General features: G+C 40.5%; 1 protein-coding gene across 2 annotated transcripts; it reads left to right on the forward strand.

Annotated features, from left to right (window-relative positions):
• The first annotated feature begins 4,399 nt into the window (after positions 1-4,399).
• Positions 4,400-13,589, forward strand: adnp2b (ADNP homeobox 2b). Of its 2 annotated transcripts, none has more exons than XM_062529533.1 (4): positions 4,400-4,638; positions 5,727-5,843; positions 6,969-7,076; positions 10,468-13,589. In XM_062529533.1, exons 2-4 carry the CDS (start codon positions 5,736-5,738, stop codon positions 13,147-13,149), a joined length of 2,898 nt encoding a protein of 965 aa, XP_062385517.1. In that variant the 5' UTR covers positions 4,400-4,638; positions 5,727-5,735; the 3' UTR covers positions 13,150-13,589. The 2 variants fall into 2 exon arrangements, with proteins under 2 accessions (XP_062385517.1, XP_062385518.1); XM_062529534.1 differs by having other exon boundaries at positions 4,400-4,633.
• Positions 13,590-14,844: the final 1,255 nt, after the last annotated feature.

Below are 14,844 nucleotides of genomic sequence, written 5' to 3' on the forward strand. Positions count from 1 at the left end.
ATCACACGGCCAGAGGATGTCTAATAATGGGAGAACTTCTACTCCAGCTTCTGAACCGGTTGCAGTTTCACTCTGGTTCCATATGAGGGCGCTCACAGGACAACTGCAACTCCCAATATAGGGCGCTAAACTGCAATGGAGGTCTATTACCAGAGACACTTATATATGAGGAGACACTGCACTGGAAAAATCGCCCATTGAAATGCATGGGGTAATTTCGTAACACAAAGATGGCGGTTGGTTACACCGGTTTGCACATGTCCCGCCTATTCGAGTGCCGTTGCTCCAATCATTTCACCGATCCTTGGCGGTCACGCATGCGCAGTCCAAGATTACCAGTAAGAAAAAGGCTTTTTAAGCGTTAATTTGAAACAAAACCACCAAACCTTTTCAGCGATTTTAGTCTGATTTTCACCGTGATTTCAAACATGTGATTTTTATGTCCCTTACACCTCTGAACATGGACATCCAGCTCTCTCCCCAGTCATTTAGATAGGGCCTGGTCTTGTTACGGTCAAACTCGCTGCCCGACCCCATGGCCAATATGGCTGCCGAGGGACGTGATTTCATTTTACCCTCTAGTGTTATCAGACACACAATACAATGTTTTGGGAAAAAGCAATATGGCGTCGATATCCACCTCCGCGCTTTACCGGCATACGCGTGAGAACTATCGTCATGGTAACGTACCCGTGACCGTTATGACATAATTTTTTTTTTTTGTATATGTTTGTGAACAGTTGTAGTATGATATGGCATCAAGTTTCCCCCATTTTGATCATTGCAAACAGACCAGGACGTGTTTAACTTTCATGTCCTCATACGAGGACATCGGGACTGAAATGTACGCATAATTTCATTTTTAGGCTACATATTACATTGAAAATTGTCGTTCATTGGCCATATCAAACTACTGTAAAGCAATAATGGAAGTGAAAGTGTGGACATAGACATAATAGAGTAGCCTGAATAAATAAATCCATTGAAGGAATTACAAAAATAAATAAATAAACAAATAAGAAACTGAGCAGAACTGTTTCGCTTCAATTCACTGTGGATAGACTTCTGGGTGTGACCCATACACACAACTAACATTTACAAATAAACACTAAACTTGACCAAATTAATAACAGGACATTTCTGTTCAATAAAAACAATACAATACAATAGTTGAATCTTAGGCACTTGGAGTACACACATGAATATTCACATTCTTTCTGGATTGGCAATCTCATTGTATTTTATGGTAATAGAGACCCAATGTCCTCATACGAGGACATCGTTTTTCTCAAAAACTACTTGATGTAGAGAGGTGAATTTTTTTTTGTATGTTTATGAAGCCCGACTAACTAAGCCAAAATAATTGAGTGAAATGAAAAATGCATTTAAATTTACATCCCGGGTCTCAGGAGGTTAAAAGGACTTTGTCTAGATAAAAATCCACTTTTCTCAGGATATAGTTCTCTTGTAATTATTACCTCCGCCAAGGAGGTTATGTTTTCATCTGGGTTTGTTTGTTTGTCTGTCTGTCTGTTTGTTAGCAAGATAACTCAAAAAGTAATGGATGTATTTCGATTAAATTTTCAGGGAAGGTCTGACAAGGAAGAAACGATTACTTGTTGGTAAGTGATCCGTTTTGGAGTGATCCGTATCACCGTCTAGATGCAGGAGGCGGTGGTTATGTGTTCGCTTGGCGGAGGTTTGCACTCTGAGTGCTCTTCTAGTTGCTTTTCTAGCAAAGTTATTACAACTAGTATTTATTTTTCAGTCTTTTAATTTGAATAGAACCACAAAATGAAATGACAAAAATTTCAGGGAAGGTCAGAAATGACCCAATAAGGAAGAAACGATTACATTTTGGGAGTGATCCGTATCACTCCTCCGGGATTCCGGAGCCGCTTATGTATTTCGCTTAGCGGTGTAATGGTATGATATGGCCATGTGGTGGCGATCTGATTAGTTTAGGTTCAAATGTATGACAACCTAGGAAGAACAATACAGGCGGACTGGGGTCTCTGAGTGCTTTTCTAGTTTGACTGTTGTATTTGAAAGGGGGTGGAAATAAATTACTCATGGCTGGGTGTTAGAATTTTTAAAGTCACTTATTTGCTTTAAAAAGTCTTTTAAAATGTCTGATGTCATACCAGTGGCGGCTGGTCATCAAAATTTCTGGTGAAGCAAACCCCGTCGACCGACGCGGTTGCGGCGTCGGGACCTTACTACCACTTCGAACGTGCATTATTTCCTATAGCAGCACGGCGCGTCGTTGATTATCCCTTACATAACGGTATATCGTTCAGCCTTACTCACGGTTCTTCCTCACATTCTACAAATGAAATGTCTCCTTACCGTAGCATCAACGAGCTGTGTAATTTCCACAGGAGGTTTTGGTCTGCCCTCTGCTTCCACTCGTAATTTGTCCCCATATGAATATGACTGGAAACGAAGCTAGCTACCCTCCTAGCAATACCCTCCTAGCCTGTAAGGGCTCTTGCTAAACAAATTATATTAGGAAACAAAAAAGATATTCACTAACCCTAAGTAACAAAATCCTCATCTACACAGAAAAATAAAGATATTTCTTATGAAATGACTGTTCAACAAATTATGTGTTGTTGTTGCTGATTATGAAGCTCCCCTAAATCAGTGTTTTTCAACCTTTTTTGAGCCAAGGCACACTTTTTTCATTGAAAAAATCCTGAGGCACACCACCAGCCGAAAATGTTAAATAAAATGAAATTTTATGGAAAATTAAATTAAATAAAAATCTGTAGCCCGCATTAATGATATCAAGTCATTCTTGTCAAAGTGTCTTGAATAGGAATCAAATGAACACAAAGAAAATTATTTCTATTCACTCTTTTTTAGACCACTTAGATGAAATTGGATAATTTCCCACGGCACACCTAGCAATGTGTCACGGCACACTAGTGTGCCACGGCACAGTGGTTGAAAAACACTGCCCTAAATCGTCGCTGTCAAAGTCAGTTAACGATAGCTGCCTTATGAAGGCGTTGACTGGCCAGAGTATTGTGTCAATCATATTCAAGTGACGGAAGTGCAAAATTCTACCCTATCGGTCACTGCTTCACGGGTGGGACTTATCTGCCATAAGGATCCATTGAAACGGGGAAAATCCACGAGCCGCGGGGGGTTTCACTCGATTTACACATAGACAGTAAAAGATACAAAAGATTTACATTGAAGTCAATGGGAAAAGATATCGATGGTAGTGAAGCAAGAAAATCGTCTGATTCACTGCAATTGTCTGTTTCACCGCGGGTGTGGGGATGGCGCTGTTGTCACTCACAGAATTGAATTCAGGAAAACAGCTCGTCTTAATGACTGTCTTTCTGTTTCAAAACAGTGAAAAAGGGATTATTGTAAGGTTTTTTTATTTTATTTTTTATTATGACTTTTTTTTGGTGAAGCACTGCTTCACCTGTAGTCTTATAGAAGCCTCCTCTGTGTCATACACACTCACTTAAGTAACAGAATGATAGCGTGTTATGGGCAACAACAACTCAACCTGTAAGAGATCGATTGATCAAATTGGAGGACCAGACATTATTGACCTATGTTAGACATGTGTGGCACAAGTGATGCGGAAAATTCCATTTAAAAAAAACAGGAAGTTGTCCACACTGCGGAACCAAAGTGGAATAAGGAAGTGTTTTGTCCTTAAGTCAAAAGAACATCATTTTGCTGAAGCTCTAAATTATCAAGTGTTATACCCAGAAACCGTTCTGTTTTAGCTGCTTACCATCTATAATGTCTATGTTTTATTGTTATTTCTAATTGCAAAGTCATTATGTCAGCCATTTATGGAGTCACATAGCCTACTTCGATTTTAACCTGTGACCTTTTTGCTTCCGATGTTGAATGTGCAACAGGTTTGTCTTCTCTTGTTTGGTTTGTGAGTGGTTCCTATCAGCAACGATTTGTACTCAAAAGACTATCCCTACAATTGACTTAATGTAATCTACAAATTTGAAATAAAAAAATCATGCTTTCGCGCGTTTTACACTCTGAAAAAGCAAAAAAACATAATGGATGTCTTAGCATGTTTTGTTGGAGCGGACTAGCCTAGTAGGCTACTGCTTACTGGCTGATCAGCAATGGGGTGAGATGACATCATTTCATTCGGTCCCACCCACTTGATCTTGTTGCCTAGCAACCCATGAGATTAATTCTCCTAGTTCAAACATTTGAATGTTACTCAAAACAACTCAGTATTTGTATATCACCAAAGTATTTTCATTCACCTGACATGCAGTAGGCTAAGCCAAAAGTTAAAGAAATTACAAAAGTTTATATCCCCTCAGTTTATTGGCTAGTCCAATTTCATGCAAATTGGACGACACATACGTCATTTCCTTTGAAGAGAAACGCCATTTTCTCTCACAAGGCCCACAGGCTGATTGTGTGTGTCATTTTGGTGGCGTCGGGCGATTATAACTCATGCATCTCCCTGATATTGTAGTCAGCATAGCCTACATGACCCTGCCAAATGCTGTGGTGGAGTGCATGTCTTAAGTTCCACGAGAGTCACCTTTGTGTAGGCTGAATGTCCTGACTGGCGGATGTAACGTTAGCATACAATTACGAAAAAGCGGGAGCTCCTTAACTCGCCGTAAGGTAACTTAATGCAATGTTTTAGCGTTAGCGTTAGAATTAACTGGGCTGAATGTGTAGCTAGTTGTTCACAGCTCGCAAATATGTGTGCTGTATAAGGTTAGAATAGCTAACTGATATCCCGGTGTGTTCATTTTTGTGAAGAAAGAACATCATATGCGTTTGTTTCGTCATGTCTGGATGTAGTCTTTTGGTGATATTTGTGGGCGATGAAGGTTCTCTTACAATCAGAGAGGGTTAAAGCGGAGTAATGAAGGATCTTTGTTACAATCATGGCATCTTCGTTCAAGATTTAGCATTAAGGCACATGTCGTGTACTATTTAAAACAAATAAAATCAGCATCCATGACCAGTTGGTTTTATGGTTTTATCAGGCTCACAATTACATAATGCATTCATATTCTAGTAGCCTACATACCTGCGATGCTCACCATTATAAAGTTGGAGCGCTATTTCGATTTCACCTAATGGTGTGACAAAGTGTGCATGTTAGGCTATCGACGTCACTGGTTCGCGCCAGAGTTTGCATCAAAATACTTTTGAAATACAGTACAGTCGTTCTGGAATGCAGCTTTGTTTACCATCTTATGGATGGCATCAGTCTCGCTGTTGATTTTTTTTAAAAGCCTTTTCTTTATGATGTTAGTGCTAGTTAATATATTCAAAACCGTATGTGACATGTTGGTGCGTCTATGTTCATGGGCTAAAAACGTTTGTTATTGCTAAGATGTCGAATTGTGGCATACATTTTGAACTTGTTTCATTAGTATTATTCCTGCCTCAATTCCCTAAATCAGACAAAAAGCAGCTCAGCTTACCCAGCTCTCCTCTATTTTTCCTAACTGCATTATGTTTCTAAGAAATCTCCATGTAGGCTCATGAAAAATGGGCTGTGCTTAAGGTGACACATAAGTATGACTTTAGCCTAAACATTGTCTGCAGGGGTTGTGTAATAAAGTAGGCTATGAGCATGAAGGTCTTTGCATCGTCGTCTTGGTTTTAAGACATAAATGAATGGTGAGCCATCAGATGCCATCAAAGGCCCTAGTTACAAGAAGTTACAAGAAGTTCATGAAAATATATCTTTTCAGGTGCAAGAGATGTATCAAGTTCCAGTTTTAGGCTTGGACAAAATCAGAAGATCAAGGAAGAATGTGAAGAGTATTTTAAGTGAATTTGGACTTGAGGAATGTGAGGTCTTTTCCCAGGTAAGGTGTGTCTGTGTGTATGTGTGTTTGTGTATGTGTGTTTGTGTATTCATTTTCTTATATCAGTAAGATAACTGAAACTTTCACTGACTTTCACTAACATATTGGGTAGGTTACAGAAGTGTATACTCAGTCAACTAATCATTTCCATTCAGCACTCAAATTCCCTATAGATGCTTCTAAAGTTGTAATAAAATACTAATATGGCTAATGATGCTATGAGGCTTCTGCTTCTGGTACCAATAATATGGTGAAGTGGCAGTCCCCTGTTTGTTTCCTCTGGTGTGCCTACATGTGAAGCAGTCCTCAGAGGCCTCAAATATAAATATACATTATATTGCCAAAAGTATTGGGTCACTTGCCTTGACTCGCATATCATGTCATGTTGGAACAGGAAGGGGCTGTTACCACAAAGTTGGGAGCATGGAATTGTCCAAAAATGTCTTGGTTAATGCTGAGGCATTCAGAGTTCCTTTCACTGGAACTAAGGGGGAAAGCCCAGCTCGAATATGGCCCCTTCCTGTTCCAACATGACGGTGCACCAGTGCATAAAGCAAGGTCCATAAAGACATGGATGATAGCGTTTGGTATGGATAAACATGACTGGTCTGCACAGTCCTGACTGTGTTTCTGGAAGAATGGTCAAAATGGCCATAAACACACTCCTAAACTTTGTGAAAAGCCTTCACAGAGGAGTTGAAGCTGTTACAGCGCCAAAGGGTGGACCGACATCATATTAAGCCTTATGGATTAAGAATGGGATGTTACTTAAGTTCATCTATGAATCAAGGCAGGTAACCAAATACTTTTGGCAATATAGTGTATGTGTCGACTGGACTTGTCAGGGCACTGCATTATAGAGACTCTAGTCAACCCTACTAAGAGCTCTCTGAGGTTCTCTTCCAGATTGAGAAAAGACTGCAGAGAGAGCCTTTATTGAATTTAATTATTGATTGTATTTTCTCTCTTTTACTGATTTCTGTATGCGTTTTACTTATTTATTCTATGCATTTATACATTTCCTTAATACTGTGAACCCTTTTGGTGTCTGAAATAAAGATTTGATTGATTGAATATGTTGTTGTTTAGCTGTCAAAATTAAATGAAAATGTGTTTCTTTGGTAGGAGCTAGAGGAAGATGATCCAGTGGAAGATGATCCAGTGGAAACTGCTTTCAATAACACTGAATGGAGTGATCTCACAGTAGGATTCCATGGCAGGGGAAGGAAAAAGGTAATATTTGGACTAAAGAACTAAACAGAACAAACAAAGATTTGTCTCAGACAATTTATTTGCTTTGTGTCTGTATGAATAGTAGATTTGCTGATTTTATGTTCGCAAACCATTCTTAATTGAACTAAAATCTAAATAATGATGAATAGATAGATAAATAAATTGGTTTTAGAGGTGACATTCCACTGTCTACTCAGTGAGGTCACAGAGTACTGTCAGCACGGAAAAAAACACAATCTATTCTACCTACAGTAGCTCGAGTTGCTGCAGCCAACAGCTAAAGCGGCCAGGCAGCTACAGCGCCACACTCTTGGGGCTCGTGAACATGCTCTAACTGTTGGCTGCTACAACTCAAGCTAGGTAAAATTGGTTGTTTTCTGGTCATTTATTTATTTATTTATTTATTTATTTATTTATTTATTTCGTACCGACAGTACTCTGTGACCTCGAGAAACGGACATCTATCTGAAAAATCTCTGGATTTATCCTTTGAAATTGATTATCATCCTCAGTGTATTCATACATTATTGTTATCATATATAAAAATGCTTTTACCCCAGTGCACAGGGGATGAGCTATTGAGTCCAAAATGTTATCATGCCAATGTTATTTACCCAACTCTTGCTCACATAGGATAGCCCTCTCACCAACTTGAGCATATTAATTATGCGGCATTGGGTACAAGATAACTTCAGATGTTCTCAAGGCACAAATATGAAATAAAAGGGGCCTTTGGGATTTTTAGCCTGTGCAATCTGATGAGTTATTAATGACCTTCAACCTTATCACAAATAATTTTCATGTAGATCAGTGTAAATTGATGACCTTCAACCTTATGTACTTTTATTCCGTTACAGTATTGACTGTAACGGAATAAACATAATAATCATTACCTGTGTTTAGGACAGCCTACAATTTGTAGGGCTTTTCAATAATTTCTATAAGCTTCTATTTTATGTTGGTCTATATAGCATCTGATGCTTTGATATAGTGCTGTGCGATACTACGGTATATATCGTTGTACGACAGAAAAATGTCTATCGTACGATATAGTCCTCTACCGTTTATATCGTAATTTTAACGCGTGTGGCTGTGACTGCTCAGACAATTTAACTGCAGGTGCGTTGCCGCTTCTCGCAGCAGGCAACGTAAACCTAATTTACTGACTCGGGATGGGTGGCCAGGCAAATTAACGCAGGCAGCTAATAGTAAACATATTAAACTTTTTTGACGTTGGCATAAAGACTAGTGTTGCACGGTGCACCGATACAACGAAAGTATTGCAATACCCTGAAATTAAAAATGTCACAACACCTAATGTTAGCCTACTTTACATTACGTTTAAGAATGACTGTGTTCTTCTTCTGAAGAAGCGGTGCGCGCAAGGCAGGTCTCCCCTAAAAGCTAGCTTGTGGCTGTGCGTCCCCGTCCCCCCCCGCCCCCCCTCACACACACTGGTATGCGCAGCAGTGCTATTAACAGCGACATTGCTGCTAGTTTAAGTGATGCTATTGTAACACTAGGGATGTCACGAGAACCGATACTTGCGATACCTCTCGATTCTAAAATGAAAAAACACCGGCGATGCCTATTTTTTTGAAGCACCGTAAGCATCGACGCCAGCATAAGCATCGGTGCTGCGACTCTTCCGGAACTGATGGGGGCAATACAGTGTTTCCCACACATAGACTAATTTGTGGCGATGCGCCACAGATTCAGCACCGGCCGCCACATATTGCGTTTTGTTACTTTTTTTTTAATTTATTTATCTATTTTTTAACGGTATTGAAAAACACGCAACTCGTTAATCTGAATTTCCTTTCCCTGCTCTCCCTCTCTGTCACTCACGCGTCTGTCTCTCATGCACACACATATGCACACACACACAGCCTCTCCCCTCCGTGCTCACAGCGTCTGTCTCCATGAAAACCAACCAGATCATTCCTGGAAGCGTGATGCACCTGACGCTGCCCGGGTGGAAACATATTTCTTCCTCAACTTTTGTAGATTATACGTGCAACTTTATCAAACAGTAAAAGTAAAGTAAAAGTAAACTTGTTCTCCTTGGCCCGCTCTCGTACGTGCTCAATGGACACCCGCCCACGACATGCACATTTAATCCAAATAAAACATTCACTATCGTGAACGCAATGACGCACAGAAGACGACTAGCTAAATTGCTGTTTAAAATCCGTTTAGCATCATTAGCTATGTCTATGCTGCAGACATTAAACTCTTGCATTCAAGTTGACTGACCATCTATACCAATATTTTTCAACTCCAAGACTTAAAAGGTTCTGTCCCAAAGAGAAAAAGTAGCTTACCTTGAAACTTAAACACATGTGGGGAAACTGAACAGTCCAACCAGTAGCCTAGAGTATGATAAGCTTAGCCTGCTACTTTGTTTACAAAATGTTGAGGCTTCAACCAGACAGCTGAATTTAAGAGGTGGAGTTGTAATATGAATTAGGCTATAATCTGCATAAAGTTTGCTGCTAATGAAGATCAGAAATTTCATATAGAATGTATAAATACAGAATGTGTGTGTTTTTCAAATAAAGACTTTACATCTTGTAAAAAAAAAAATCATTCACATTATATGAAAGCAGAGCGATAAAAAGGTGATGCAAGTTGTTGGTTTTTATACAATCCATTAGAAAAGTGATTTAATTAATTATGTGTAAGCCTATAGGCTATGTGATATGCTCGCAATTGGATAGGCCTACTGTATTCTGTTATGCTCTGTATGTTATAGAAATTATATTTCAGTATTCTGCAAATATTTCAATAAAGAAATTAAGTACATGGGATTTTAGAAAATCCTTTTTTTTAACGATAGTATCGAATTTGGCATCGAGAATCGTGTAATTTTACTGGTATTGGCACCGACTACTGATTTTTTGGTATCGTGACACCCCTATGTAACACACAAGTACGTATAGGCTAATATCAAGTTGATTTGCTCACTTGCATCTCTCAAATGTGTGTTGCTAACCAATCTAGGCTATGGCATTTAGATCATTTAGGCTTACTATTGGGTTTAACGTCATTATTTTCTCACGTATTTCTTAAAGTGACAGGCACTTAATTACACCTACTGTACACAACCACAACTGTTAAAAAAATGTTTAGAAATTATAAGAAAAATTTGCATTCATGTGTGGATGTAAATATATAATTTTAAGTAGAAATTCTATATCGGGATATATATCGTTATCGTGGTATAGAATTGCCTATATCGGGATATAACTTTCTTGTCCATATCGCACAGCACTACTTTGATATTAACCCAGTTTTTATACAATAAAGAACTCAAACGGAGCATATCATATGTCATACAATTTTGTGGAACATTTTTAATCTGTTAACAGCTTGTTTCCTCTCTTTCCAGTGGAGTTATCGGACACAGGCCCTCTGCTGTAGCCTGTGTAGGTACTCGGCACGCTCTTGGAATTCTTTCCATAGTCACATCAAGTGCTACCATCCAGAAGAGAAGAACTTTGCTTTCCTGAGTTCTTGTTCGGCCTGTTCATTCATTGGTTCCCCCAGAGTCCTCAAGAAGCATTTTTCGCTCTTTCACTCTGATCTTCCCAGACCCCAGCCTCTGGACTCAGGATTTTCACCGTTAAGAAATACAGCAGCTGTTGAAAAGTACGGCTGTAGGAGGTGTCCATATGAGGATCCTTTGCTGTACTGCATAAAGAAACATGTTCTCTTCAAGCATTGCCTTCCTCTGTGGCACAAGTATGCTGGCCAGAGAACAGACAGTCAGCAGAAAGCTGGGGGGTTTCCTTTTAAATACTACTGCAAGAGCTGTGGCACCACTGCTGAGACGACCGAACATCTAGTGTATCACATTTTGACCTCTGAGAAACACAAAGATCTGGGTACCCACATCCATGGCTTGATCTGGCAAAAGCTTAAGCACAAGAAACCATACTCGGTTTTTTCTCCAAAAGCCCAGCTAATGCTTGCTCCGAAGCCAGGTCCAACTGTCCAGACCAGCATCCCTGGAGCAGCGTCGGCCAGCAACAGTAACACAATGATGTGTGGACAGGGGAGCTCTCAGCTCCTTCCTGTTCAGGCGGCGGCTCTTGTTCAGATGGCCAGTGCGGAGGCAAAGGGACTGCTTCGACCTGATGTTCCGGTGACCCATCCCAACGCACAGCCTTCGCTCATAGGTGTGCCCCCAGCCTTGCCTGCAATGCCAAAAGGTCCATCAACACACCTTCAGCCAGTTGTGCCTAATAAGCAAGTGCCCATAGCTGTTGGCATTTCTGGACAACCACCGGTTAAACAGGTGATGACACAGCAGGTAGCTGTTTCCTCAAGAGCCTCACTGACCATTCCTGGACATGGACCCTCAGGTCTCACTCCTCAGCCTGCATTAATAACTCAAAACCAGACTGCTCCCAGGGCAACGATGCTTACATCCCAGTCCCTACTTAGTCACCTTATTCCTACGGGCAACAAGGTCAATGGCCTGCCAACTTATACTTTAGCCCCCCTACAGGTAAATCTACCTGTTCAGTCAAGTAAGGGATCAGTTGTTGGTAAAGTGCCATTTCCAGTATCGCAGAAGAACTCTGCATCCCAACCAAACAAGCCACCTGGCAGCGCCTCATTGGAATCTGGTAAAACCAAAAAGTGGATAACCTGCCGTTTCTGCAAGGAACTTTTCCCATCTTCTGTCTACCATGTGCACATGGAGATTCACAAACTTAAGACAAAAACAGGTCTTGCTGCAAGAGCACCATTCCTGAGGAAAATGCCTGACAAAACGGTCAAGTGTTTGATGTGCAAGGTCCTGCTTTCCGAAAAGGGCCTTTTTGAGCACATGCAACATGGAATGACATGCCTGTATTGCCCAGGGCTGTTTTATTCCATCAAACACCTCCTAGAACACATGATATCAGACCACAGCCCTTTGCAAAAGGAAAACTTGGATTTCATGAGAAGAGAATACAGACTTTATACAGACGAATGTGGCAATCTCCTCTTTCCTTATTTTGACATAAACACATCTGCCCCCAAAGAAATAATGGGGGATCATGAAGTGAATCTTGCATTAGTGACCAATTCCCTTGACTTAATTTTTGTGAAGATGTCACCTAGTGTTACCAAGCCCTTGTGTAAAGCCTCCACAAAGACAAGCATCAATCAGTGTCCTTTCTGCCCAGAGGATCTGATGAATGCAGAGGACCATCGCATACACCTGAGAGAAAAGCACTTCATCACTCCTACAATCCATGCCATTCTCAAGACCCCAGCCTACAAGTGTGTGTACTGTGGCGGAGTGTATACCGGTAAAACCACCACAAAGGCAATCACGGTTCACCTCCAGCGATGTAAGTGTGCTCCCAAGACCGCAATTGATGCTGAGAGGCTCCTAAACACAAGACAAATGCTCACTCAGAGTAATGGAATCAACCAGCCTGGCAGGCAAACAAACCCAAGTACGAAACCTGACAAACCAGAGTCAGAAGTGGAGGTTCAAAGAAAGCTGAGGCTTGAGATGGCTGTGAAGGAGGCTATGGAAGCAAACAAGCGAGAGAGGGAGGCTCGAGCAGCCAGAAAAAAGCTTGAAAGGGAAAAACATTCTGCTTCTCCTGCTGTTGCACCTGAACTTTTGTCGGATTCCTCTGTGCAATTAGCCTTGGATACTACAGGCTTGTGGAAACAGTCTTTTGAGGACAGACGAGAATTTCTCACAAAGTACTTCCACACGAAACCTTATCTGACCAAGAGTGAAACAACTTCCCTTGCCACTCGACTGCTGCTTAACAAGTCAGATGTAGCTTGCCACTTTGGAACAAAACGCACGAAGTGCATGAGGGCCATTCAGAAACACAAGGCAAAGGTTCTTCTCGGTTTCAACATGGCTGAAGTGCGAAAAGTAAAGCATAACCTGTATGTCCCTGAAATAGAGCCAGAGCGAGAAACCGAGAAGAGTGATAGTGAGTCTGAGAGTGAAAATGATAAAGCTCAAGCTGAAAAGATTAAGGCACATGATGCAGACGGTGAGGTTGGGGAGGAGTTAAGAGACGAATTACAGAAGCAAAATTCTGTTTGAATCAACCTTCTCTGTAATACTGACCATTCCTAAAAAAAAAAAACATTTTGAATAGTTAGCAGCTGATTTTTACTTTAGCTACATGTCGACATGTATAAACTGCTTGGAAGGAGAGTGTTTTTACCAAGGCAGGTGTTATGTTATGTAATGTCATTTTGGTTTTCTTACAGTAATTTATTTTTAAAAATCATAGATCAGACTTCAAAGCAATCTGTGAGTTAAAAGACAGGTGATATTTGATAAAAAAAAAAGAAGAAAAAAAAGAAACCGTTCACAGCAGTTTATATTCATATCATATTGCCAAATCACTAACTACATTTGTATTTACCTACAGTTCTGATGTATTTGTTTGCTCTCAGTGGAGTGCTCTTGAGCAGCCCAACAGAAAAAAAGGAAAGAAATACCACTGAGTCTTCAACTTATTAAAATCTATGTCTTCATCCCCTTGTAGTTTGTTGTTGGTAAAACATTGCTACCCACACGCACAGTCCAGCATCAGAAATACACCTAGCACCTGTTTCTGTATTAAGCCTGTTGGCCCTGAAGGTGAAAATTAAGTGGCCACATGGCAGTTGTCTGGCATGTTTGACTTACGCTGGATAAATTGTTATTTTACAGTCTGCACATTTTAGACATTACAAAGCCCTATGGAAAGTAGGAAACCAGTCGTTGAAGCAGTTCTTTATGTCAGTTCTAGACTATGGTGATGTGATCTATAGAAATGCTACTGCTTGTTCTGCCCTGAGATTCATTACTGGTGATTGCTCCAGCACTCATCATTGTGTCCTTAATGGTAAAGTGGGTTGGTCATCTTTGACAGAGAGGAGACAAAATCACTGGTATTTGTTTATATACAAAGGTATTGTTGGAAAATTGTCAGGTTATATTTCAAACATGCTTGTTAGGAATTTAGAGTTAATTATTTAATAACCTATTTACTAAGGGAACTAATCCTATGCAAAGAACTATAGTAATACTATGGTAGTATTACGGTAGTTTATAATGCTGTTAATATCCTTACTGTCTGTAACCATGTTACTGAATATTCAAGAGATTTTAGATGACAGAGTAAGAGAAGTGACTAGACGTGTCAGTGGATTTTTAAAATGCCTTTATTATCTGACACATACAGTAAGTTCTGCTTTGTCCTCCTGACTCACTGTGGTCATTAAAGATCCCATGGCCCTTATCTTGAAGATTAAGGGGTTCACCGATGTCCTGGCTAACTTCCCAACATGGCTCAATCAATCTGGCCCCCTAATCATCCCCTAGTGTACTGGGCTCACTCATTCCCTCACTCTCCACTTCAAACTAGTGTGTGGTGAGTGTTCTGGTGCATAATGGCTGCCGTGTCACCAGACCCGGCTCCAGGGGGGGGGCAAAAGGGGGCGGTGCACCCTCAGTTTTACTTGGCCTAATCCTAACTGTAGCCTTTTACGATTGAGAGTGCCCCCCTGAAAATCTCAAATGCCCCCTTTATCACTGCTCTCTGCAGCCGGGTCTGCGTGTCACCCAGATGGGTGCTACACATCGGTGGTGAGGTTCCCCCTTCACTGTGAAGCATTTGAGTGTTGTGAAAAGCACTGTATAAATGCAATGTGTTGTTGATGATCTTTCCAATATTGTACAACATAAACCAACACCACTTTGTGTCTATACCCAAGTTAAATGTGTAATTTTAGCTGGGGTCAGTAA

This window comes from Sardina pilchardus, chromosome 24 (assembly GCF_963854185.1).
Source record: "Sardina pilchardus chromosome 24, fSarPil1.1, whole genome shotgun sequence".
Classification (NCBI taxonomy): Eukaryota; Metazoa; Chordata; class Actinopteri; order Clupeiformes; family Clupeidae; genus Sardina; species Sardina pilchardus.